General features: G+C 41.9%; 1 protein-coding gene across 8 annotated transcripts in view; it reads left to right on the top strand.

The window, feature by feature from the left end:
* Positions 1-26,379, top strand: part of LOC126483035 (diacylglycerol kinase theta) — a 733,775-nt gene that overhangs the window by 267,315 nt on the left and 440,081 nt on the right. For all 8 annotated transcript variants that reach the window (XM_050106590.1, XM_050106584.1, XM_050106589.1 and 5 more), the window contains exon 3: positions 24,067-24,169. In XM_050106590.1, coding sequence (XP_049962547.1) covers positions 24,067-24,169 — 103 coding nt within the window. The remainder of the gene's footprint in view (positions 1-24,066; positions 24,170-26,379) is intronic.

Genomic DNA, 26,379 nt, shown 5'->3' with positions numbered 1-26,379 from the left:
CAAGTTAAATACGAAGGCACCATCTTCGTGGTGCAAGCGCCGAATGTTTGGTCCAGGTGATCGATATTGGTGCGTCGGGTACTTAGACAGGACCAGTGGTTCTATGCCAAGCTAGGAATCCGGAACGCATTTTGTTCAGATCTCGTTGAAAATGCACTCCCAAACAATCGCTGTAAAAGGCGGCACGCGGTTGATCCACTTCACAGCCGTCATGCTGGAGATGAAGCCAAGGGCTTCGGAATGCATTGTGCGTGAGAAATTAAAACAAGAATACGGCAACGACCGAATTCGATGCTTTATAGAATGTTAATTTTCTTTAAACTTAATTTTGTTCATTCACGGAATGGGTAAACAACGTTGCCATATTAATGTTTAATATAGCACCTGAGTGTGGCGCCAGACTGCTCAAAATGCACTGTGTATACTAAACTTTTCAAAAATTGGAAAAATTGGCCAATGGCATCAGGGAATGTGAGAATAAACCTATGTTTTCGTACTTTTGCTATTCTTACCGGCTCGGTTTTTGACGTGAATACTAAGCTTCAATGATTAGAGTAGAGTCACGTCTGCCCAAGTCTCAGTTCCAATTCTCCGAGCCCCACCCCCTCCCATCTTTGGCTCTCTTTACTTGCGCCAACGTTATCTGTCTACAGATTTCTTTGTAACAGACTTTCTTATAATGTACTTCATCCTGAAAAGTGTGCTGAAAACATGTCTTGTTGTAGATTCTATTTGGTATATTCCTTCATTCATCCATTCCTTCAATCACTGATTCATTAGCCGCATCATGTAGTTCGCGTCAAGAATGAGAACCTTCAGGGACGTGGAAAGAGCCGAAGGATAGATAGTAAATATAAGCAGCTGATAGAAATTACCAACAACAGTAAACCTTCGGCAGACTGCTAGACACTACAAGGCTCACAAACGCCAATTTCAAAGAATTAAAGTTGACAGGAAAGCTGCTAAATCCTGAATTATAATAATTATTTACTGTTTATGTCGTACTGTTTGCATGGTATTTACGTGATTATAATGGTTTCTTATGAAGAGTTTACATTTGCAACAAGGAAGTGTGTGTGCAATGGACATTGCTACTTGGCATACAGCTAATAGGAGTCTGAATTTAGATTATTATAGACAGAGGGAGCCGTAAGGTGTGTTCGAAATTTTTTTATGAATTTATGAGAATTTTTCATATAAAGTCTGATGAGGCTTCCTTCCAAAATACACTGCCACACTCCAAACTATAGAAAAGATGGCGAAGTGCGCATAAAAATTATTTGTCTTATACTGTTGCTGTTTTTGAAATGATTATGATTTTTATTGTTAGCAACTGTTGAAATTTTAATTTTATTCGATTAGACTCCTTGGCTAGTGTCTCTATTTCAACAAAGTTATCTCAGAAACAGTAACGCATTTTTGCTTACCTTGGGTAGCTTATAATTACTAGTTTCAATGACCCTTGCAATAATAGCTGGCGATATTGGCAGGCTAACAATGACGGCTCTACGTGACGTCTACTGTGGAGCCCTATTTGTATTACTGCATTGTGAGGCGTATGCACAGAGACACTTTTAATCACCCTCCCCCACGCATAAGGTTCACAGATTGCTACTTGCAGACACACTACGATGATCATTCAATAAATAATATCCCATAATTTTTTTCTCATAACATATTCATTCTTAAGAGTTACAATTTGGTGACAATATCAATCAACATTTCTTTCACATGTACTATTTTTCTCCATGTCTTCATCATGTTTTATCGCCATACGTCAGCGTTGAGAAAGATTATTTACTTGCTGTTGGTAAAAGCTCTTGTCCTGCGCTCGTAGGCATGATGTCACAGAATGACTTACTCTCTCTTCATCTTCACTCTGTGTCTCACGTAGAGAAGTCTTAAGTGGCCCAAACAGATGGATGTCTGAGACGCCAGGTCTGGGCTGTAGTGTGGATCAGACAGTGATGTTCAACCCGATTTTGCACTGCGCTCCTGGGTTCTCAGACTTGTGTGTGGACGATAATTGTGTCGGAGTAACATTTCGTTTGGAACTTATTTTTGCGGGTATAGCCACTCAAGTGATGGTATTTGTGTTTCTGGTTAAAAATTATGCTCCCAGATTTCACCACCTGTAATGATTCGCGACAGAAAGCCCATTCGTCCGCCTCAAACTGCTCCTTCGGATGAAATGGCTCCTTTTTTTAAATATTGTGGTCTGTTGTGAGCATTCGTGGAACCCAGCTTGAGCAGATATTTGAATATACAAGTCTTAATCATTGCGCATAAGCATCCAATACTCATCAATAGCTGTAGAGCTAATTTTCGAGTTGTGATCTGCGAGTCTGTACGAGTAATGGCATCTGCGCGAGTCGTCGTGTCGAACACAGTGCCTATATCAGGACGGCCCAGACGTGGCTCATCATGGAATTTAGTTGTTACATTGAATCCATACCATACACTGCCCACAACCGTTTAAGGATATTCGTCACTGTTTCTTCTTTCGCAGCCAAGAAATCAGGTATAGTAAGTTGCTTGTAACGAGTGTCTCACTTGGACGCCATTTTGATGGTTCACTACACCTGTGCCATACGACGAAACTGTACCAAACTTCACACACACGTAGAAGAAATGTCAAATCTGAAACACCTAAAAGACTGTTTTGCTATAAACATACACTGGTTGACAAATAACAGAAACATCCCGAAGGAGAGGAGTAAACGAAATGATCATCCGAGGCGTGGATGAGGCTTTGCCTGAGGCATCGAGCGTGCAGAGTGCAGTTGTCTGCAAGTTGTGGCTCACGTCGTCACCACTGACTCCTGGCGCTTGGGTTCTGAGGTCATCCTGAGTTCATACGTGCAGTTGGTGGTAATTTTAAAGGCTGCTGGCTTCGCGTGCAGGGTAGCAGCAGATCTCGAAGTTTACAGCATTGGTCCCAAAATTGATCGTGGTTCTTTGGTTTGGAGCCGAGTGGAGGGTCTCAGCCAAAGGCTTCGTCAATTGTGTTACGTTGTTGGCTGCAGATTTCTGGAGCTGCGTTATCGGGTGGAGAATTGTAGGACTCCTTCATAGGTCAGGAATGCACTACACAAAGGAAGCAGCTACTCGGGTAGCAGAGTAATTGTGAAGTGCACGTGGGTTTTTTAGGCTAGGTGGTAGTTTGAGGTACATTGATGGACACTTGCCAGTCGACACACAGATAACGAAATCCGGCCAGCTTCAGGATAAAGACACTTCGACTGTCAAACATTTATCAGTAAATTGTAGAAGTATTCGTAACAAAGTTGCCGAATTTACTGCCCTCCAAGAAATTTGTCGTCCTCAAATTATTCTCGGAACCAGGAGCTGGTTGAAATCCGAAGCAGAAAGCTCCGATATATTTCGCGACGTGCAGCGTACATCAGAAAGATATATCACACGCCATAGGAGGGCGTGTTCGGGGCAGTTGGCAAAAATATTGTCTCTGTTGAGATCGAATTTGAGTGACAATGAAGTTATATGGATGCGTGTAAGAGGTCTAGGTGAAATCAAGTTTATTGTTGGATGTTTTTAGCGGCCACCAGATTCTGCTGTGACAGTTTTAGTGTCACTGAAAGGAAATCTAGGGTTACTAGCGCGGAAATCCCCGGATCATGCAATATTAGTTGGAGGCGACTTTAAACTACCGAGTATAGACTGGGACGTCTATGGAATGACCGCAGGGGATACGGATAGACAGTCTTGCGAAGTACTATCTTGAGCAGTTGTGCAGCCCACACGCAGTGGCAATATTTTAGACTGCTCAGCTGCAAACAGTCCTGAGCTTATGGACGGTGTCACTATAGAGAAAGGGATTAGTGATCATGATGTCGTCACAGCGGCGATAGCTACCAAAGTAAGTAAATCAATCACGAAGGCTAAGAGAGTGTTCTTGCTCGAAAGAGCAGACAAGCAGTTGTTAGCAACTCATTTAGTTTCAGTATGATGGACGTAGAGGAATTAAGGGCAAAGTTTAATCGGATTGCTCTGAAAAAGTATGTGATGAGTACGAGAATTAAGTATGGAAAGAACACACCGTGGTTTAGCAACAACATTCGGAAAATGCTGAAGAAGCAAAGAGTTTTGGTCTCTCGGTTTGAAAGGAAACGCACAAATGGCGACTGTGCGTCTGAAAAAAGGCTGATAAGCGAAGCATACAACATCTACCACTGTCATACTTTAGCGAAAGATCTCGCCGAGAACGCGAGAAAATTCTGGACGAAGGCTTCTACCCAGTCACTTATTAACCTGTCTGGTGTGACTGTAGAAGCCAGCGACAGGGAAAATGAAGTTTTAAATTTCGCGTTTAAGAAATCGTTCACGTAGGAGAATTGTACAAACATATCATCGTTTGGCCAATTCACAGACTCCAGTATCGACGACATAGTAATAGGCATCTCTAGCGTAGAGAAACAATCGAAAGAGTTGAAGAAAAAGAAGTCTCCAGATCCGGATGATATCCCAATTCGGTGTCACAAAGAGTACTCTACGCACTGGCCCCTTACTTCGCTTGCATATACCGTCAATTTCTCGCCCAGAGCCTAGTCCCAAGCGATTGGAAAAAAGTGCAGGTGACTCCTGTATACATGATGGGTAAAAGAACGGACCCGTGGAATTACAGGCCAATATCTTTAACACAGGTTTTCTGCACAATTCTTGAACATATTCGTACTTTGAATACAATAAATTTCCTCGAGACGGAAAAGCTTCTGTCCACAGGTCAGCACGGTTTAAAAAAGTTTCGCTCGTGCGTACCTCAACTTTCCCTTTTCTGACATAATATCCTTTGAACTATGGATGAAGGGCAATAGACAGATTCCATATTTCTGGATTTCCGAAAACCGTTTGACTCGTTGCCCCACTGAAGACTGTTAACGAATACCGCTATTATACTTTATACACATAAATGATCTGACGGACAGGGTGAGCAGCAATCTCTGGCTGTTTGCTGATGATTCTGTGGTGTACGGGATGGTGTCTTCGTTGAGGGACTTTCAGGGGGAAACAAGATGACTTAGACGAAATTTTTACTTGGTGTGATGAACACTGAAAAGTGTAGGTTAACTCAACGAGTATGAAAAACAGTCCTGCATTTTTTATTTTTTTTAAATTTTAGGGCTCTGCTTTTAGTAGGGTGCTGCTTGACACATCGATTACATATCTATGCGTAACGTTGCAAAGCGATATGAAATGGAACGATTACGTAAGGCTTGTAGAAGGGAAGGTGAATGGTCGAGTTCCGTTTATTGGGTGAATTTTAGGAAAATGGCATAGAGGACGCCAGTGTGACCCATTCTTGAGTACTGCTCGAGAGTTTAAAAATGAAATTTAACATCAAAGCAGTTCAAAGGCGGCCTTCTAAATTTGTTACCGTTAAGTTAAAACAACACGCGAGTACTACGCGTGTCTATGTAGCACGCGAGAGATTGGCAAGGATATTGTCAATACTTGCCAAAGATGGCACCACGTCTAGGGACAGTGCAATACATTTAAAAGTTTTTGATGTTATCAATATCATTGTGCAACCTCTCAATCTTACCCCTACACATTCTATATTACTTCACATCAGCAAACATTGTGCGGTACTATCGACCGTCTAGGCGCCGCTTAAGGCAGCGGAGATGGAGGCGTGTGCTGACTGTGTATCTATAGTCTGCGTCACCGGTGGGCCCTCCTGGCCGGTGTGGCCATGCGGTTCTAGGCGCTTCAGTCCGGAACCACGCGGCCGCTACGGTCGCAGGTTCGAATCCTGCCTCGGGCATGGTTGTGTGTGATGTCCTAACGTGGTCAGGTGATTGGGTGTCACTTGTGTCATACGTCTGTACGCGAGATTTCCACACTCCTAAACACCCGTAGGTCCACTGTTTCCGATGTGATAGTGAAGTGGAAACGTGAAGGGAAACGTACAGCACAAAAACGTACAGGCCGACCTCGTCTTTTGACTGACGCCGCCGACAGTTGAAGAGGATCGTAATGTGTAATAGGCAGACATGTATCCAGACCATCACACAGGAATTTCACGCTGCATCAGGATCCACTGCAAGTAATATGACAGTTTGGCGGGAGGTGAGAAAACTTCGATTTCTTGGACGAGCGGCTGCTCATAAGCCACACATCACGCCGGTAAATGCCAAACGACGCCTGGCTTGGTGTGAGGAGCGTAAACATTGGGCGATTGAACAGTGGAAAACCGTTGTATGGAGTGACGAATCACGGTACACAATGTGGCGATCCGATGGAAGGGTGTGGGTATGGCGAATGCCCGGTGAACGCCATCTGCCAGCGTGTGTAGTGCCAACAGGAAAATTCGGAGGCAGTGGTGTTGTGGTGTGGTCGTGTTTTTCATGGAGGGGGCTTGCACCCCTTGTTGTTTTGCGTGCCACTATCACAGCACAGGCCTACATTACCGTGTCAAGCACGTTCTTGTTTCCCACTGTTGAAGAGCAATTCGGGGATGGTGATTGCATCTTTCAACACGATTGAGCACCTGTTCATAATGCACGGCCTGTGGCTGAGTGGTTACACGGCAATAACATCCCTGTAATGGACTGATCTGCACAGAGTCCTGACCTGAATCCTATAGAACACGTTTGGGATGTTGTGGAACGCCGACTTCGTGCCAGGCCTACCGACTGACATCGATACCTCACCTCATTGCAGCACTCCGTGAAAAACTTAGGGTCGTCTCTCAGTTGCTGAAGGGCAAACCGACAAAATTCTGTACAACGTTCGAAATAACGGTAGTCGAGTGCCCAACGTAGTGACTGATGATAGGGATGGAAATTCTGTCGATGCAGGATGTGAATGACTTTCGTCTGGCTGATTCCACATTCCTTGGCACTATGTTTCATATCACTGTGGATATTCATTAGGGTCGTAGCCACAACAGCTACTTAGTGTTCTCTGTCTGTTGCAGCCTTCTTTCTGTCCTCTTTTTGACATTCAACCACCTTGTCCCCACTAGCTTCTTGTGCAATTGATTGGCGCGTCGGACACGGGCGATCCGGATAGGTAGCCCGATACGGCTGTACTGTTTTTATGGCATTTCTTTTAAATTTGCCATGTAAAAGTGGTATATCCAACTTCTCCTCACTGATGTACATGTGTGCACGAAACGAATGTTTAAGCAGAAATGAGCGGCTGCAATACAGAAACGTAAACGAATGTGGTGACTTTCTGACACAGTGTAGCACGAGAACTATGCATGACGGTGTCTGCACCCTTGCACCGCTTATGGCGATTCCGGCCACAGTGTTCTCAAATTCTAGGACATTTCTCCGCTTTTTTTACGACAGGTTTCAAAGTCAACATTAACAAACGCTATATCACTGTAACTGTCTTCTAAAGAGCTATCGAATGCAGCTATAAAAAGTATACGATTCCATTTTTAAAAAAAACGTACTTGCTTCAATATCTCCCTTAATAATAGGACTACAAACATTGACCTAACAAAAAACACGTGCCCCTGGACGCTCTATCATCTGCCACAAACCGTGTTTCGATAAGGAAACCGTTCACGAAATAAAAGTGGTGTTACGTCTTATGTGAAAAACAACAAGACATAGAAAAATTATTAACTCTAAGCGGATCAGAACTGGATGACAATGCAATACTAAGTTTCGTGTCTGGTGTGTGGCGGAGAGTACTTTGCTTTTCTGTCTGTCTGTCCGGTGCGAATTTGCGGTTGATTTTAAACTAACTTCCCGATGGGGTAGCGACTTGAAACTTTCAACATAGCTCAGAATTGGATGATAGCGTAATATTAACTGTCTTTCGTGTTTGGTGTGTAGCGGAGGGTTCTTTGTGAACCACGGATTTTTTTTTCTCCCTTTTGCTGTTCCAGTCGCGAATGTTTCACGGTAAGAACAATTGCTGGTAAGTCGCCCTGTGAGCTCGATTCTCTCTTATTTTTACCTTCACCGGCTTTTCACGAGATGTACGTAGGAGGAAGCAATATATTGACTCAGATGAACAAAAACTGAAATAAACCTGAAATTGTCCACATGTGTCTGTTGTAATGTCATTAAAATGTTTGATATCAATTGATAATTTTACACGCATAAGAGTATAAATTAAAACAATTTAAACACAAAAAACTTTTTAATATAATGCGTTTTTAAAACGGACTAAAAATAGAAAATATTTTTTCCTAGCCCCTTATAGAAGAAGGCCCAGGTCATAGCAATCTATAGAAAGGGTAGAAAATCGGATGCACATAATTACCGGCCAATTTCACTGACATCAATTTGTTGTAGAATCATGGAACATATTTTGTGTTCAGACATAATGACCTTTCTAGACTCTGAGAAGCTCATCTCCAGAAACCAGCACGGTTTTAGGAAACAGCGGTCATGTGAGACACAGCTGGCCCTCTTTGTGCATGATATACAACAGGCTCTAGATACCGGCTCCCAGGTTGATGCCATATTTCTCGACTTTCGAAAGGCGTTCGACTCAGTTCCGCACTGTCGCTTGCTACAAAAAGTGCGCGCTTACGGTCTATCCAATGACATATGCGGTTGGATAGAAAGTTTTCTAACAGGCAGGGAACTGTATGTCGTCCTTAACGGGGTAACTTCAACAGAAACAAGAGTAAATTCAGGTGTGCCCCAGGGCAGCGTAATAGGTCCACTGCTTTTTACGATTTACATAAACGACCTGGTTGATGGTATTGACAACGGCCTTAGACTGTTTGCCGACGATGCTGTAGTCTACAGGAAACTAGTATCACACGAAATTTGTGAACAAATCAATGAGGATTTGCAGAAAATAAATGCGTGGTGTGATGACTGGCAGTTATCTCTCAATATTAGTAAGTGTAACCTACTGCGTGTAACAAGGCAAAAATCCCAATTAATGTATGAGTACAAAATAAATGATCAGTCTTTGGAAGCGGTAACATCAGTCAAGTATCTGGATGTGACAATTCGAAATGATCTCAAATGGAATGATCAGATTACACAAGTAACGGGTAAGGCGAACTCTAGATTGCGGTTTATTGGTGTAATCCTGAAGCGATGCAGTCCTTCAACAAAGGAAATAGCTTACAATACGGTAGTTCGTCCAGTCTTAGAGTATTGTTCGTCTGTATGGGACCCTTACCAGTTGGGTCTGATTCAAGAGATTGAGAAGGTCCAAAGAAGAGCGGCAAGATTCGTGACTGGTACATTTAGCCATCGCGAGAGCGTTACAAATCTCATAGAAAGTTTGACGTAGGACACACTTGCAGATAGACGGCGCGCTAAACAAAAGGGACTGCTCACTAAAATCCAATCTTCGCCGAGGATGTAGAGCATATATTATTACCACCAACTTTCAAATCGAATCGCGTAATGATCATCATTGAAAGATAAGGGAAATAAGAGCTCGTACTGAGGCGTGCAGACAGTCGTTTTTCCCTCGCGCGATCCGCGAGTGGAACAGAGAAGGGAGGGGGGGGGGGGGGATATGATTTTGGCGCGAATTGTGCCCTCCGCCACACACCGCTTAATGGCTAGCGGAGTATATATATGTAGATGTAGAGATGGACTTTTGGAGAAGATCGGCAAGAATCTCCAGGAAAGAAAAGATAAGGAACACCGAAGTAATAAGGAGAATGGAAATAAAAGAAAGAATATATGACGTTATGGATAGGAAGAAATTACAGTGGTACGGGCATTTACGACGAATGGAGAAAACCAGAACACCAAAACTGATACTGGAGTGGGAACCGGAGGGGAGAAGGAGAAGAGGACGACCTGTGACCACCTGGCTCTAGAATGTACAGCACACAATGGGGAGAATGGGCGCAGAGGAAGAGGACACACAAGATCGAAACACCTGGAGGAATATTTTGAGAATATAGTTTAAGAACGTTCATTGTTTGTATTGTAATTTCCGAGTAAATTATTATGTTGGAGATAAGCCTCTGTAATGAGGAAAAGCTCAAATAATAATGAATAAAGATAGATTCATATTACAGATAGTTCTGAAGATTTGTGCTTCTGAATTTTTAATAGTTATGACAATAGTTACAAAAAGTAAAACGGAAAACGTGAGATGTATGTAATAGATAACAGTAAGTAGCGTAGAGAGTAACCGCCGTTGGGAAAAATCACACAACAGTTCTTATCATTAGCAGTGCAATAAAACTGTTAATGGCTTAGAGAACTATTCATGCATCAGTTATCTATTGCTTCTCCTTCTTAAATTTTACGTGTATAGTGGTAACTATACAAATTCGCAAGCAGAAATTTTCGGAAGTATCTGTATGGGGTTAGCAATCTGCATCCGGCTAGAAGAAATTGTTTATACTTCTTAGTACGTTCTAAAACGCGTTATATTAAGAAGTTTTTATTTAAGTAGTCATAAAATGAATCTTCCTGATGTATTGGAAATAGTGAGTCTTATCTTGCATTTCATAAATAACATTATCATTCTTCCAAAATAACAAGACTAGACTTCAAGGTAAAGGTTTTCTGTATTTCAACATTCCGTCTTAACATTCCAACTCGTACAGATAAGCAAAAGAGGACGAACGCTCTTAAAGATTAATTCTGAAAGTTCTTCTTTATCTCTTTTACGAACGACAGCAACACATTGTAGTTTCATTTTCTCTGAGACCTAAACAATGAATGGGAATTTCTTCTTTCTGGAGCATAACGTTTGCCTTAGAGACACTCCCCAGTCGCCAGCCTTCGACTCGCCGCAAACAGCGGCCAACTACACATAATGCAATGTTAGCTATGGAGGGAGCTTTACTGTACGAATCCCAGAAGGAGAACATTTTCTCAGTAAACCCAGAAACAAATAAATCATGCAATTTAGTACTTTACATTAACAAATAATTCAGACATATAAAAATTTATTTATGAATTAATACCAATATCCTAGGCTAATACTTTTTTCCTTTAAGCTTACGCTTGTCAAGTTCCGTACTTTTCAGCTTACATAGGAAATGTCTGGAATGTGCATAAAACAAAGTTTCTCATGTACTTTGTTCTTTACCTTGTTTCCTCATTGATCTAAAAGAATCGTTTCAGTTTCCCGTAACCGGGATACATTGTTGTTTTTGTGGTGGTGGTGGTGGTAGTATTCAGTCCGAAGAGCAGTTCGATACTGCTCTCCACACTAGTCTATCCTGTGCAATCCTCTTCATCTCTGAGCAACTACTGCAATCTACATCCATTTGAATCTGCTTAGTTTATTACTGCCTACACTAGGTCTCCCTCTACAGTTTATACACTTCAGACTTCCCTCCATTACATCCTTGATGCCTCGGGATGGTTCCTGTCAACCGATCTCTTCTTTTAATCAAGTTATACCATAAAGTTATTTTTCCCCAATGGTCCTCAGTATCTCCTCATTACTCACTCATTCGATCTACGCATCTAATCTTCAGCACTATTCTTAGGGCCACATTTCAACATGTACTCTTCTCTTCTTGTCTGAACTTGAACTCCTTATAGTCCACGTTTGACTTCTGTACAAGGCTACACTCCAGACAAATATCTTCAGAAAAGACGTCCTAACGTATTTGAATTCAATTAAAAAAAAGTTTGTTTTCCAGAAATGTTTTCTTTCAATCGTCAACCTGCATTTTATGTTTTTTCTAGGTCGGCCATCATTAGTTATTTTGCTGCCCAAATAGCTAATTACCTCTGCATCGCCTGATTTAATTTGGCTACATTCCATAAGCCTTGTTTTACTTTTGTTGATGTTTATCGCGTTGTTGTTGTTGTGGTCTTCAGTCCGAAGGCTGGTTTGATACAGATCTTCATGTCTGCATAACTACATCCTTTGAATTAGCTTACTGTATCGAAGCTCGAAGCCTCGGTCTTCCTCTACAATTCTTACCCCCCTTCCCCCCCCCCCCACCATCCCCCACACACACACCTTCTTCCATTAACGAACTGACAGTGCCTTAATGTCTTAGGAACTTTTCTATCAGTTGATTACCTTTTTTTAATCAAGTTGTGCCATACATTTCTTTTTTCTCCCATTCAGTTCAGTACCTCCTCATTTGTTGTTCAGTCTACATATTAGATCTCCAGCGTTCGTCTATAGCACCACATTTCAAAAGCTTACATTCTCTTCTTGTCTCAAATAAATTTTATCATGAACCTCTTTTCAAGACACTATCTATTCCGTTCAGCTGGTCTTCCAAGTCCTCTGACAAAATTATAACATTGCTGGAAACCTCAAAGATTTTATTTGTTCTTCCTCAACTTCAATTCCGTTTCCAAATTTCTTCTTGGTTCCTGTAATGCTTGATGAATGTATAGATTGAATAACATCGAGGACAGGATATAACCGTATCTCTCTTCCTTTTCAACCACTGCTTTCCTTTCACGCCCTTCGACTCTTTTAACTGCAGTATAGTTTCTTTCCAACGTGTAATAAACTTTCGTTCACTTTATTTTATCCTTGCTACCATCAAAATTTTTAAATATTATGGTCCAAAAGCTTTCTCTAAATGCTGTGAAATAGATTTCTTCAATCTATTTTCTAAGATAAATCTTAGGGTGAATATTGTCTCGCATTTTCCTATTCCTGGATTTCTCGGGAGCCCAAACTGATCTTCGTCGAAGTCGGTTTCTATCAGTTTTCTGTACTTCTGTTAGTAATTCGCGTCAGCATTTTGCAAACATGACTTTAAATTGATGGTTCGGTAGTATTCACACTTGTCTGCTCCTGCCGTCTTATAAATTGGCTTTATTACATTCTTTTTGAAGTCTGAGGCTAGTTCCCCTGTGGCGCGTTCTCCCAATGATTTTAATAATTCTGAATGAATGTCGTCTACTCCAGAGGTCTTGTTTCGACGTAGATCTTTCAGTGCTATGTCAAATTCTTCTCGCAGTATCATATCTCCTGTCTCATTCTCATTTACTTCTTCTTCCCTTTCTATGACATTGTCTTCACGTCCACTTCCATCGTACAGCCCTTCTATATTTGCCTTCCGCCTTTTAGATTTCCCTTTTTTGCTTCTTACTGGATTGCCATCTGAGATCTTGACATTCAGACAGCTGCATCTGTTTTCTGCAAAATTCTCCAATTTTCCTGTAGGCTGCAACTGTATTTCTCCTAGACATGTATGCTTCTATAATCTCATAGTAGCTGAGCCGCATTCTTATTTTCTTGTTGGTTGTTAGGACTACTTCTATGTTACCCACATTTTGTTTTGTGTTGGCAACTCTGTACTCAACCGGCCGGAAGTTATGTTTTTCCTACCACGGCACTTCAATAATTCCCGCTATATCTAACTTGCCACTTAGCGTTTTCCGCCAGTCTCATTTTTAGACGACTGTATTCGCCGTCGCCTGCTTCACCTAAATGTTTTACTGGGTAAAATCTGGTTTCGAAGTCTTTATCTTAACGATATATAGTCAGCCTGTAACCTTCTTGTGTCTCCAGGTCTCTTCCATGTATACAATCTCCTTACACGATTCTCAGACGAAGAATTAGCAATGATTAAATTATGTTCTGTATAAAATTCTACCAAGCGTCTTCCTGTTTGATTCTTTTTCCCCAGGTCACGTTCTCCTATTAATTTCCTTCTTCTATTTTTCCTACTATCGAAGTGCAGTCCTCAAACACAGTTAAATTTTCATCTCCTTCTACTGTCTGTAAAATTTCTTCTATCTCATCGTACAGAAAAACTTGTACTATTGTTGTGGATGTTGGCGTTGTGTTTATCTTGACTGCAACAATGCGTTCACTATTTTGTTCATAGCAGCTTAACCGTATTCTTATTTTCTTGTTGATTAATAGGACTACTCTTGTATTACCCACATTTTGTTTTGTTTTGATAACCCTGTAATCAACCGACCAAAAGTCCTTTTCTTCCTACCAGTGCACTTCAGTAATTCCTACTATATCTAACTCCAAACTACCCATTTCCATTTTTAAATTCTCTAACCTATCTAACCGATTAAGTGATGCAACATTCCACCTTCTGACGTCACTTCTGTTTATCTAGATGACGATATCCTCACTGCCTGACGATTCGAATGGGGAACTGTTTCACTCTGTAGTATTTTACCCAAGAGGTTGCCATTATCAAAAAGCATACAATATAGCTGCATGCCCTCGGAAAAATAACGGCTCTAGTTTCCCCATGCTTTCAGCCGTTCGCAGTACCGACACAGCAAGGTCATGCTGTGTAGTGTTACAAGGCACGATTAGTGAATCGTTGATAGTGGTGCCCCTGCAACTAGTGAAAAAGACGCTGTCCCTCTTCCGAAACGAAAATTTTGTCTGTCCTCTTCACAAATACCCATCCATTGTGATTGCGCCTACATTACGGTTACCCGTATATCGTTGAGGTACACATGCTACTTTCCCCCTTCCCTCTCCCTCCTCGTCACAAACCGATCCACCACCTCCCATTGGCAACGCCCATGGTTCATAGTTTTCGAATACAACCACCGAGCGAGGTGGCGCAGTGGTTAGCAAACTGGACTCGTATTCGGGGAGACGACGATTCAAACGCGCGTCCGACCAATCAGATTTAGGTTTTCCGTGATTTCCCTATATCGCTCCAGGCAAATACCAGGGTGGTTAGTTTGAAACGGCACGGCCGATGTTCTTCCTCGCCCTTGACAAGATCCGAGCTTCTACTCTGTCTCTAACGATCTCGACGTCGACAGGACGTTAAACCCAGTTTCCTGCCTTCCTTCGAATACACCACACACTGGTACGTACCCCTAAAAACAAATGTATGTTATATAAACTGCTTTGTATTAATGTGTTTATGTTCTTGTCTCCGAATTTAAGGAATATATAACATGCTATAACACAAAATTATGCTCACGTGGATTAACATTTTCTTCCGACAACCCCCTCATATCAATAATATGATAGCTACTAAAAGAAATATGTGCTCTCTATGAAGTGACACAAAATTGTTTCAATAGTTGGAAGTGCTCACATTGTAGGAATATTGTTCAAGTGAGTAGAGCCTTTTCCAAATATTCACAACATATATAACTAGTATTGTAGCGCGACTTCGAAATAGCGCTGTTTATTTAGGCTTTACGAAAAGACCTAAAGATTATTATAATTCGAACTTAAAAGTAAATGCAATAGTGAATTACTGTTGTACTGTAGATGCAAAGAGAAATAATACCAAATTATCGTCATAAAATGAAGGTTTAATATCATGGAAATAATTTCTGTCCTTGTTTGAGCAAGTATACACGAGACGAGAAACCGGTAAATTCTGTAATTTGTATACTATCCGTTAATTGGGTGAATATATATATATATATATATATATATATATATATATATATATATATATATATATATATCGACCTACATGCTTTTAAGATATGGTTTACATACGATAGTTCTAACCACTTGTTTCGCTTCATTTAGACTTAAAACCCATTATATTTATTACGATTAAGTCACAATAGGAAGAAGTTACTGGTACCTGAAATGTAGAGACTGAATATGTGCAAGACACTTGACGGTGTATGCTAACAGTAACTGACCTCCCTTCCTAGCTGCATTTGCAAGTGGCGTTTGGCAAGAATGATTGTCGGTAAACTTCCATATTAGCTTTAATTTCTCGAAATTTTTCGTGAATCCGCGAGACGTATGTTGGAGAATTTAATATGCTGTCCAACTCTTCCCGGAACGTAAAGTTTCGGAATTTCAATAATAAACTTCTCCGCGATACACAACGCCTCTCTTGTAGCGCCTGACATTGGATTCTGTTGAGCAACTCCGTAACGCTCTTTAGCCGTGACGAAACGCGCCGCTCATTGTTGGATCTTGTCTATTTGTTCGACTAATCCAACCTAGTAAGGGTCCGAGAATGATGAGCAATACTCAACAATCGGCTGAACAAATGTTTTCTAAGCCATTTCTTTCGTAGATTAATTACGTTTCCTTAAGATTCTCCCTATGCGGTCACTCTAGCAAATGCTTTTCTTACTACTAGCTTTACTGAATGCAAATCGTAGTAATGAGGAACGGAGATCAATTAAGAACAACTTACAAGCCCTCTAAGTATTTTGGAAGTTTCGGTGGATTTCTTCTTCAGATCATTTTCATCATTTGATTAACAAACCTGTGATGTTATCATATAAGATACCATCTAATGCCTTACGGGTGACATTCCGTTCACTCTGCTTAGTTGCTGTTACATGGGCCAGTCACTTAGCAGATGGCACTGCAGAACTAAAATGGATTTTAAAGACACAAATTACAGTAAGAAATTTGCGTATAGTTAATTTTGTACAGAAGTTCCGCTCTGAACCTTTCCACGCGACATTTATTCTGTAATGTAGTGGACATTTGTGCCTAAAATGCGACAAATGAAGCAATCACATGAAGAAATTAGCAAGTAAACACGCTGAAATGCCGAACATTACTGCATACTTATCTATAACAACGAAGAGAATGAAAAAGTAAAAATCGAGAAAGTATGTGGCATAATTCACTAAATATTAGACTTTTTGGGAGCTATTTTCAGTGACAACGGCGTGCTGTGAAACAGTTTCGCCGTGGCATAATTTTTTTAGAACGGAGGGTCAGTTATACTGTCAATTGCACTAGTAACCCTAAAGGTTATTTTCCCACAGGAAAAAAAGATGCATCTCAACTATGAAAACTGTCTCATACGAGCTGCACGCCCTTGAAAAATGCTCTTCAAAAGTTCAAGCAAAATCCAATCTAAACATCACAAGGAAAGATGCTTTTGAACAAGATCTGATTACCCTATCTATGCACTGACATTCAAGAGCTCTTTTGGCTAAACTTACGCCTTCAGAAGTCACGCGACCTGGACAACAACGTTAAGTTGCGAATAAAGTTCATGTTCTGCGCAGCCGAATGCTCACTCCACTGCTACTCTCCGGATGCGCCACTTAAATATTGTGGTGCTGGCTGTTTAACATGTTGGCCTACATAAATGTTAATAAAGATAAATTTTACAGCTGTATCAAGACACGTGAAATTATTCAGAACAGTAATAATAATAATAATAATAATAACAGTAACATCACTCCAGACTGTAATGCGAAGATTTAGATCAGTATTTAACTTTACTCATTATATGGATACATTTCAGTTATTTGAAATGCATGGTACATCTTTGTTAGTTTCTACCGAGTGTGTTGGACGTTATTCTTAGACGAGCTCGACAAGTTTGATATCATGTTGAACAACAATGTTGTAACATGTTTGCCGCGCGACGTAGCCGCGCGGTCTTGAGCGTCTTACCACGGTTCGTCGCACGGCTCCCCCCGCCCCCCGTCGGAGGTTCAGAGTCCTCCCTCGGGCATTAGTGTGTGCGTTGTCCTTAGCGTAAGGTAGTTTAAGTAAGATTAACTAGTGTGTAAGCCTAGGGATCGAAGACCTCACTAGTTTGGTCCCATAGGAACTTACCACAAATTTCCAAAATGTAACATGTTTATATTATATCGGCCTAGCAATATAATGAAATCATGTTTGATTCCACGGGAATGGTCGTGCCTTATGTAATTATAATGACACACATTTCAGTCTAACTCAGGCATGTACAAGCATTAGTCCCAGTATAATGTAAGTTTCGTTAACAGTGCCTGTAGCGGGTATCAATACAAAAGTCATTAAATTGTCTCCTGTAGTCCTCATCTAATTGAGAAATATGTACTTTGAAATTCTGTAGGTGCAGGACTTCTTGAGTGAAGGACAAAGTGAGTGCTATTCAACACAAAACGCAGTAAAACCGAAAGCAGGCATTTTTAGGTTAGGTCCAGGAGACCAACGAGAAGCAGTTGTTTCGGAAACAGCTAGTGTTCTATAGCTGACATTGTGGAGAAACCGTCAATTACAGACCTGATGTACAATGGAATTTCAGTACTGACGTAGCAGTGGCAGTTAGAGCACCCCATGTTCACACACGTCCGCAAGGGCGGCGGTGGAGAGGGGGGGGGGGGTGACTGAGGGGGCAGTTGTTTCCTCCTCCCATCCCGTGTAAACGTAGTATAAAGTATGATTCATATAATGAGTGCATAACCTGCAATTCATTTACGTGAAATATAGTCTTGTACCCCCTCCTTCCCCTCCCCCTCTGTAAAAATTTCTGAGGACGCCCCGCCCCTTTCCTTGTTTGCATATGATGCGTATGTGTCAAAACCGTCACGGCAGCTCTTCGGGTTTTTCATGCACACCTCAACCTTTGATGTCGAGATACGATTCCCAGCCACGATACAATGCAGACATAGTCTCACAACAACAAGAAGTACTTTAAATAAAAAGCAGCTTGTTCCAAATAAAATTGTAAGGTATGGGGAGGATAAAGTGAAACGTTGTTTCGGAGCCCAAGACGATACGCACGGAGACATCAGGTGTATTACGATTGTCGTGGATTAGTGTGCATAATTTTGCGAAAGAATCTGAAGTTTGATCCATACAAGATGTGTATTCCTCAATTCATTACGGCACCAGATAGTGAGTAATGAGAGGACTCTGCTGTTCGAATGCAAGTGGTCTTGAAGAAAATGAAAATGCGTTAGTTGTCATGAATATTGAGAATCGTTTACATTTCAATGGAGAGGTCAAAAAACAAGACAGCCGCTGATAGGACAATAATAATCCTCTTAAAATCCGCGACAAACCTCTTCGTTTACATACAACAGGATCGTATAGATCTGACATTATCGGCATCACAAACCTGTAGTTTATTGAAGAAGAAAATGGTGTCACTGTGTCACCAGTGCACCAATGAGCGTCACGTTCCCATCATCCGCAGTTTCTTGCCTCCAACGCTGGGAAGACGTGTGGTAAAAAATTAAAAACATTATTTTCCAAAGGATGTTACAACTCCACACGTTTCATGCACGATGTTAGCAACGTGTTTCCAGGCAAATGATTTCACAAATAACCTAAGTTGGAACGATCACATAGATAATGTTGTGGGTAGAGCAAACCAAAGACTGTGATTCATTGGCAGAACACTTAGAAGGTGCAACAGGTCTACTAAAGAGACTGCTTACACCACGCTTGTCCGCCCTATTCTGGAGTATTGCTGTGCGGGTGCGGTGTGGGATCTGCATCAGGTGGGACTGACGGATGATACTGAAAAAGTTCAAAGAAGGGCGGCACATTTTATACTATCGCGAAATATAGGAGATAGTGCCACAGACATGATACGTGAAGTGGCAATCATTAAAACAAAGGCGTTTTTCGTTGAGACGGTACCTTCGCATGAAATTTCAATCACAGTTTTCTCTTCCGATTGTGAAAACATTCTGTTGGCACCCACCTACATAGGAAGAAATGATCATCACGATAAAATAAGAGAAATCAGGGCTCGCACAGAAAAATTTAAGTGCTCGTTTTCCCGCGCGCCGTTCGAGAATGTAACGGTAGAGAGACAGCTTGAAGGTGGTTCATTGAACCCTCTGCCAGGCACTTAATTGTTAATAGCAGAGTAATCACGTAGATGTAGATGGCGACATCCCTTGGTCCCCAAGATCCCCTGAGCTGACTCCTTGTGACTTTTTGTGGGAGTGCTTCAACTGACACATCTACATTAGAAGAACCACACTTAGAGGAGCTGAAGAAGCAATCCAGCAGGAAATAGTATAAACTGATCTTCAATAGTTGGAACTCGTATATACGATTTTCAGCAGAAACTTCAAGAAAAAGGGTATCTTCTGTCTCATATGATCTTCTCTTCAGCGTCACAAGTGGTAAAGAAACTGTTGCCATACAGCGGTTGAATGCTGGCACTCGGTGTATAAGATGGGAAGCGGAAGACACAGCCCAAGTGCGTCACTTACTGCGTTAAAACTTTGTAGAACACTGTGCTCTGAGTCTTAAGTTCTAAAAATATTTTGCTTTGTAAGATATTTTTGGTTTCAAATTAATATATCTCTGACAACTCAATTATTTGTTACGTGTCTGTTGCACAGTAAGTTTATAAATCCAGAAGAGGTTATCATGTCACCGGCGCGTCAATATCCTTGCACAGATCTATGAACTTAACAAAAAAACATGTTTTGCATTTCCGTTGAATCGTGTGAGTATAATGTGGGTGATAACTGTCAATACTTTTTGTGTATGCTTATTAAAACTATTATTTTGTTTTGCATTATTTTATTTGCGTTTTGTATTGCAGATGGAGAAAAATTAAAGAAAAGCTTCTTTGTGAACCGAGAATGTTTTGCAAAACGCCAATAAAACTTACCCTGAGATTAAATGGAATTATTCGGGGTGCCGCATTCCTGTCAGTGTGGAAAAGATTTTCCATCGAAAGTAAAAGTTGGTCAAACAATATTTAGTGAGGACCAAGAAAGATCAAGGGACAGGGAAGACAAACAAACTCACATTTGCAAACATTTTCAGGACCACATGGATTATTGTAAAAACTGGATTTCACTTAAAAGGCATTTTTCAATTGAATGAAAAACCAGTGGTTGAACATGAGTCCTTGCCGGCTGATACCTCGTAAAGCCAAGGAAACTCAACAAAGGTAAATGAGCGTCAGCCTGTGTCATCTCCCGCTAACTAAGTTCATGATAACAATGGCAAGCCAAATTATTCTGTTTCATTCCACGACTTATTGTCTTCAGCCACAAAACGGAAACCAGTGCTTCTCACATTCCCAGAAAATGTGAACAGAAAGAAGCTGGAAAATAAAAGAAAAAGTCTTTTTTCAGCCAGTCAGATCGAAGAAACATCAAGAAGAGACTACATCTACAGGATAAATCATCAGAGTCGGGTTCCTCGGAATTCTCTGAACAAACAAATGAAGATAATGCCGCATCTTCTTAACTATGCAACATTAAATTCGGTGATCCAGTAGCCGCGGAACAATGTCGTTGCAACGGCAGTGAATGATTCAGGGCGACAATTATTGAACTACACTCCTGGAAATTGAAATAAGAACACCGTGAATTCATTGTCCCAGGAAGGGGAAACTTTATTGACACATTCCTGGGGTCAGATACATCACATGATCACACTGACAGAACCACAGGCACATAGACACAGGCAACAGAGCATGCACAATGTCGGCACTAGTACAGTGTATATCCACCTTTCGCAGCAATGCAGGCTGCTATTCTCCCATGGAGACGATCGTAGAGATGCTGGATGTAGTCCTGTGGAACGGCTTGCCATGCCATTTCCACCTGGCGCCTCAGTTGGACCAGCGTTCGTGCTGGACGTGCAGACCGCGTGAGACGACGCTTCATCCAGTCCCAAACATGCTCAATGGGGGACAGATCCGGAGATCTTGCTGGCCAGGGTAGTTGACTTACACCTTCTAGAGCACGTTGGGTGGCACGGGATACATGCGGACGTGCATTGTCCTGTTGGAACAGCAAGTTCCCTTGCCGGTCTAGGAATGGTAGAACGATGGGTTCGATGACGGTTTGGATGTACCGTGCTCTATTCAGTGTCCCCTCGACGATCACCAGTGGTGTACGGCCAGTGTAGGAGATCGCTCCCCACACCATGATGCCGGGTGTTGGCCCTGTGTGCCTCGGTCGTATGCAATCCTGATTGTGGCGCTCACCTGCACGGCGCCAAACACGCATACGACCATCATTGGCACCAAGGCAGAAGCGACTCTCATCGCTGAAGACGACACGTCTCCATTCGTCCCTCCATTCACGCCTGTCGCGACACCACTGGAGGCGGGCTGCACGATGTTGGGGCGCGAGCGGAAGACGGCCTAACGGTGTACGGGACCGTAGCCCAGCTTCATGGAGACGGTTGTGAATGGTCCTCGTCGATACCCCAGCAGCAACAGTGTCCCTAATTTGCTGGGAAGTGGCGGTGCGGTCCCCTACGGCACTGCGTAGGATCCTACGGTCTTGGCGTGCATCCGTGCGTCGCTGCGCTCCGGCCCCAGGTCGACGGGCACGTGCACCTTCCGCCGACCACTGGCGACAACATCGGTGTACTGTGGAGACCTCACGCTCCACGTGTTGAGCAATTCGGCGGTACGTCCACCCGGCCTCCCGCATGCCCACTATACGCCCTCGCTCAAAGTCCGTCAACTGCACATACGGTTCACGTCCACGCTGTCGCGGCATGCTACCAGTGTTAAAGACTGCGATGGAGCTCCGTATGCCACGGCAAACTGGCTGACACTGACGGCGGCGGTGCACAAATGCTGCGCAGCTAGCGCCATTCGACGGCCAACACCGCGGTTCCTGGTGTGTCCGCTGTGCCGTGCGTGTGATCATTGCTTGTACAGCCCTCTCGCAGTGTCCGGAGCAAGTATGGTGGGTCTGACACAACGGTGTCAATGTGTTCTTTTTTCCATTTCCAGGAGTGTATATGAAATAAAATCGTTATAACTTTGCGCTAGGACGTTCACACTGCACGATTGGCATCGGGGCATGGTGGAAATTAGTATACGCATGCGAATTTGTTTTAGCGACGAAGCCCACTTTCATTTGGATGGGTTCGTCAATAAGCAAAATTGGCGAATTTGGGGTACTGAGAATTGGCATTTCGCGATGGAGAAGTCTCTTCACCCGTGTGTCCAGTCACGGAACAATCGGTGCGACATTCCTTGATGGCACGGTGACTACCGAACATTACGTGAAGGTTTTGGAAGATGATTTCATACCCATTACCCAAAGTGACTCTCATTTCGACAACATGTGGTTAATACAAGACGGATCTCGATCCGATGAAAGCAAGGGAGTGTTTTATGTCCTGGAGGAGCACTTTGGGACCACGTTCTCGCTCTGGTGTACCCAGAGGCCACTGGCATGGGCCTCGATTGGCCGCTATATTCTCCGGATCTAAACACATGCGACTTCTTTTTGTGGGGCCATGTTAAAGACAAGATTTACAGCAATAATCCAAAACCATCGATGATCTGAAAACAGCCATTCAGAAGGTCATCGACAACACCGATGTTCCGACCCTTCAGCGGATCATGCAGAATTTTGCTGCTTGTCTACGCCACAGCATCGCCAATGATAACAGGCATATCAAACATGTCATAACCTAAATCCGAATATCTGTAGTGACGTTCACATGTTGAATAAAGTACGTGCACGCGGTGTTTGTTACTAACGTACGTTTTTTTCGTATAGTTCAGTAATTGTCACCCTGTATCATGAGCCATGTGTTGTTTCAGTGAAGGAGAAAGGCTTATTTGTGGAAAATGCGTTTATACTTTTTGTACTGACCCTATTCGCCGGATTTACGATACTTGAAGAAGGCAGATAGGTCATGCTGTTCATTCTTTAGATGAATTTTGTGAAACTGTTAACAAAATTTATGAGTAGGCAAACATGTCGGGATAGCCGCACGGTCTAACAAGCCGCTTCCGAGATTCAGGGAGGCGCGCTGGCTCCAGACTGAATCCGTCCGGCTGATAAACGACGACTGCCTGTGTGCCGGCCAGCCTTGATCGAGTTTTTATTCGGTTTCCCGCATCTGATTCGGTGAATTCCGAGCTGATACCCACGTCCCGCCTCAGCTGCACAATTTGAAAAGATTTAGAAAACGTTTTCACAGGCTCTAACAAGTATAATGAAATTTACAGTATGTAATAAAATAAAGCTATATCTGCAGACGGCCGGCCGAAGTGGCCGAGCGGTTCTAGGCGCTTCAGTCCGGAACCGCGCGACTGCTACGGTCGCAGTTTAGAATCCTGCCTCGGGCATGGCTGTGTGAGATGTCCTTAGGTTAGTTAGGTTTAAGTAGTTCTAAGTTCTAGGGGACTGATGACCTCAGATGTTAAGTTCCATAGTACTCAGAGCTATTTGAACCATATCTACAGACATGTTAATATTTCACCTGAAATTTGCAATTTCGGAATTTATCCTGCTAAGATTTTCATGTCACCTAATATCACAGCACGTAAATTATTTACCACTTGAAATCTTGCTTCAAAGTGTTCGATTTACTACCGTAGCGACTAATCCTGATTAATCCAAACGTTTACAATTTGTCACATAAAGTTTTGCCGACGTGAAAGCTATCTTACGTGCCAGAGGAAAAACTAGATGCATTACATTTATAACAAAAGTTGCTTACAATATATGCTTCCATTGCCTCACTCGTTTTTGTTAATTTTTCTTCTTTGTTGTGTTACAGAATCCCGTGGCCCACTGCTGGTCCGAACAAACACACCACAAACGGAAGTTCTGCAATGTATGCAGGAAGAAGCTCGATGACAGCTTGTCAATACACTGTGAAAGTAAGTAAACCTCATTTCGCCACCTTACGTTTCAGTTTTATAGAATCTCTGGCGCCAAATGTCAAGAGCATAGCAGAACTCGTGCAGCTATAAAGAGATGTAGTAATGCAATATCCTTGTAGAACTCACCACTCACTTAAATTAGAAACATGGTAAGACTTTTATTCAAACGAGAGTTCTATAAGTGAAGAAAATTCACAGCCCATGAAGCACGACTTGTATCTTTTTCGGCGTTACTAGAATTCACTGTAGCACAGTGTAAAATTCAGAGAGTTTACGTCGTGCTGATAGACCAGTTGCATACACCGTGTGCAGAGTTTATCGTTAGTATGTAGGCTTCTAGTTGAACCTAGTGATGATCCCAGTTATTCTCGGCTGCAATATTCCACGCAGTTATACCGGATCGCTATGATTACTCACGGAGATCTAGTGTGGGCTGCAATTATAGCATGGGAGCGAAACTTGGTAGATAAGCTAATGCAAGTCACTGCAGAACCAATTTACGTCAAAAAAAATAAAAAAAAAACAGTTCCAATTTTGGCCATCTGGTGCATATCTGGCGCTGTACAGCATCTCGTCGACGTCTCCCATGCTCGTATTGAACAACCTGTGTAAGCAACGGTTAATACTAAAATCAATATTATGCCCTTCTCACTTGTTTGACCTTCTCTGTCCGCGTCCCGTTCCTAATCCAAAACGTACGGAAACATATCTATACGTCTTTGTTACATTCACAGCGATAGATTTTCACCTGGTGGCAAAAATTGGAACTAATTTTTTTCTAGTGTAAATCGGTTCCGCTTTAACGCATTAGAATATCTACTAAGCTCCGCTGCCATAGGATAATTACAGCCCACACTTGACATCTGTGCATTTCAATTATAGCCATCCGGTACATTTAGATAATAGAAATTGACCTTCAGACTGTATTATTGTGAGGTTACATTATGCCTTTGAGGCTGACAATGAGGATTACTGAAGATGTAAGCAGATCGAAATTATTCAGTGCCGCATTGATAATTGGTGCCCGGTGTTAAGCAATGATCTTAAGCGAAAAAAACTGACTGGACGAGAAAATACTCCAGTTCCTGTTAATGCTGCTCCCATTGCAGGCGATACCATGAAATAACATCCCAGAGAACTGCGCAAGGAACGTCTGTGAAACAATCATTGTACGCTTTAGCTCTTCCCCTTATTTTGTCTATAGAAAAGCGATATGGAAATTTTGAGTGCGCCATGGTATAAACATTTTGTTTGTTCTTTCCAAACTAGTAAAAAGAGTGTGTTTTCATCGGGAGTGGACTTTTATCCTGAAAAACACATGAACCACAGAGAGAGATACAAAATTAATTTAAATGTAAGATAACTCCATTTTCCACCCTCCTTGTAATAAAATCACTGTCTCTTATACCACTATCAGCTGATTTCTACTGTTTGCAATTATCAACTGCCTGCTCCTATACACGTAAATTTAGATTGCCAGCCTTTGTAGGTGCTACAAATGTGCATACAGTATGTCATTTTAGCACGCAGCTGTCGTACTAAACACGAGCGAGAACGACGTTCCATAGTCGCTCGTGTTTAATACGATGGCTACGTATTAAAATGGCAGATGCACATTTGCATACACCTGCAAAGGGTGACGGTGTAAATTTTCGAAAATAAGAATACGTACTTGGAAATGGTACAGAGACGAAATCAACTGATATTGGTATGAGTGACAGTGATTTTATTGCAACCAGGGTGAGAATGGAATTGTTTTTCAATAAATTTGAGTGTGTAGCACCAGACACGAAAAATCTTGTAAATATAAGTTTATTTTGAATATCATTGTCGTAAGTACATTCTTGTGCAAAACTTAAGGACGAAAGCAACTTTCGTATGATGTATCACTGTCAAGTAACATAGCTGGATGAAACTTCGAGCACACACAGAAAAAGAACTGCTACAGTACACTACAAAAGATAACTGAAAGAAATATGCAGTGAGATGAACAACAATGTAACTTTTATTCAAAGGTCATAATTACACTGAAGTCACCACAGGTTCCTTTATGTTTATGTGTGTATTAGAGTCACCAGCGAATCCATGTCCTTGTTCATGAAGCACCTGATTCAATTCCTGTTCACTTCAGGCGATTGCTGCTATGTCATCAGAGAATGATATAAAACTGATTTATTTCTCTGTGTTTGACATGCAACTCTCATATC

Source organism: Schistocerca serialis, chromosome 1 (assembly GCF_023864345.2).
Source record: "Schistocerca serialis cubense isolate TAMUIC-IGC-003099 chromosome 1, iqSchSeri2.2, whole genome shotgun sequence".
In the NCBI taxonomy this organism is placed as follows: domain Eukaryota; kingdom Metazoa; phylum Arthropoda; class Insecta; order Orthoptera; family Acrididae; genus Schistocerca; species Schistocerca serialis.
This window is presented reverse-complemented; position numbering and strand designations above follow the sequence as displayed.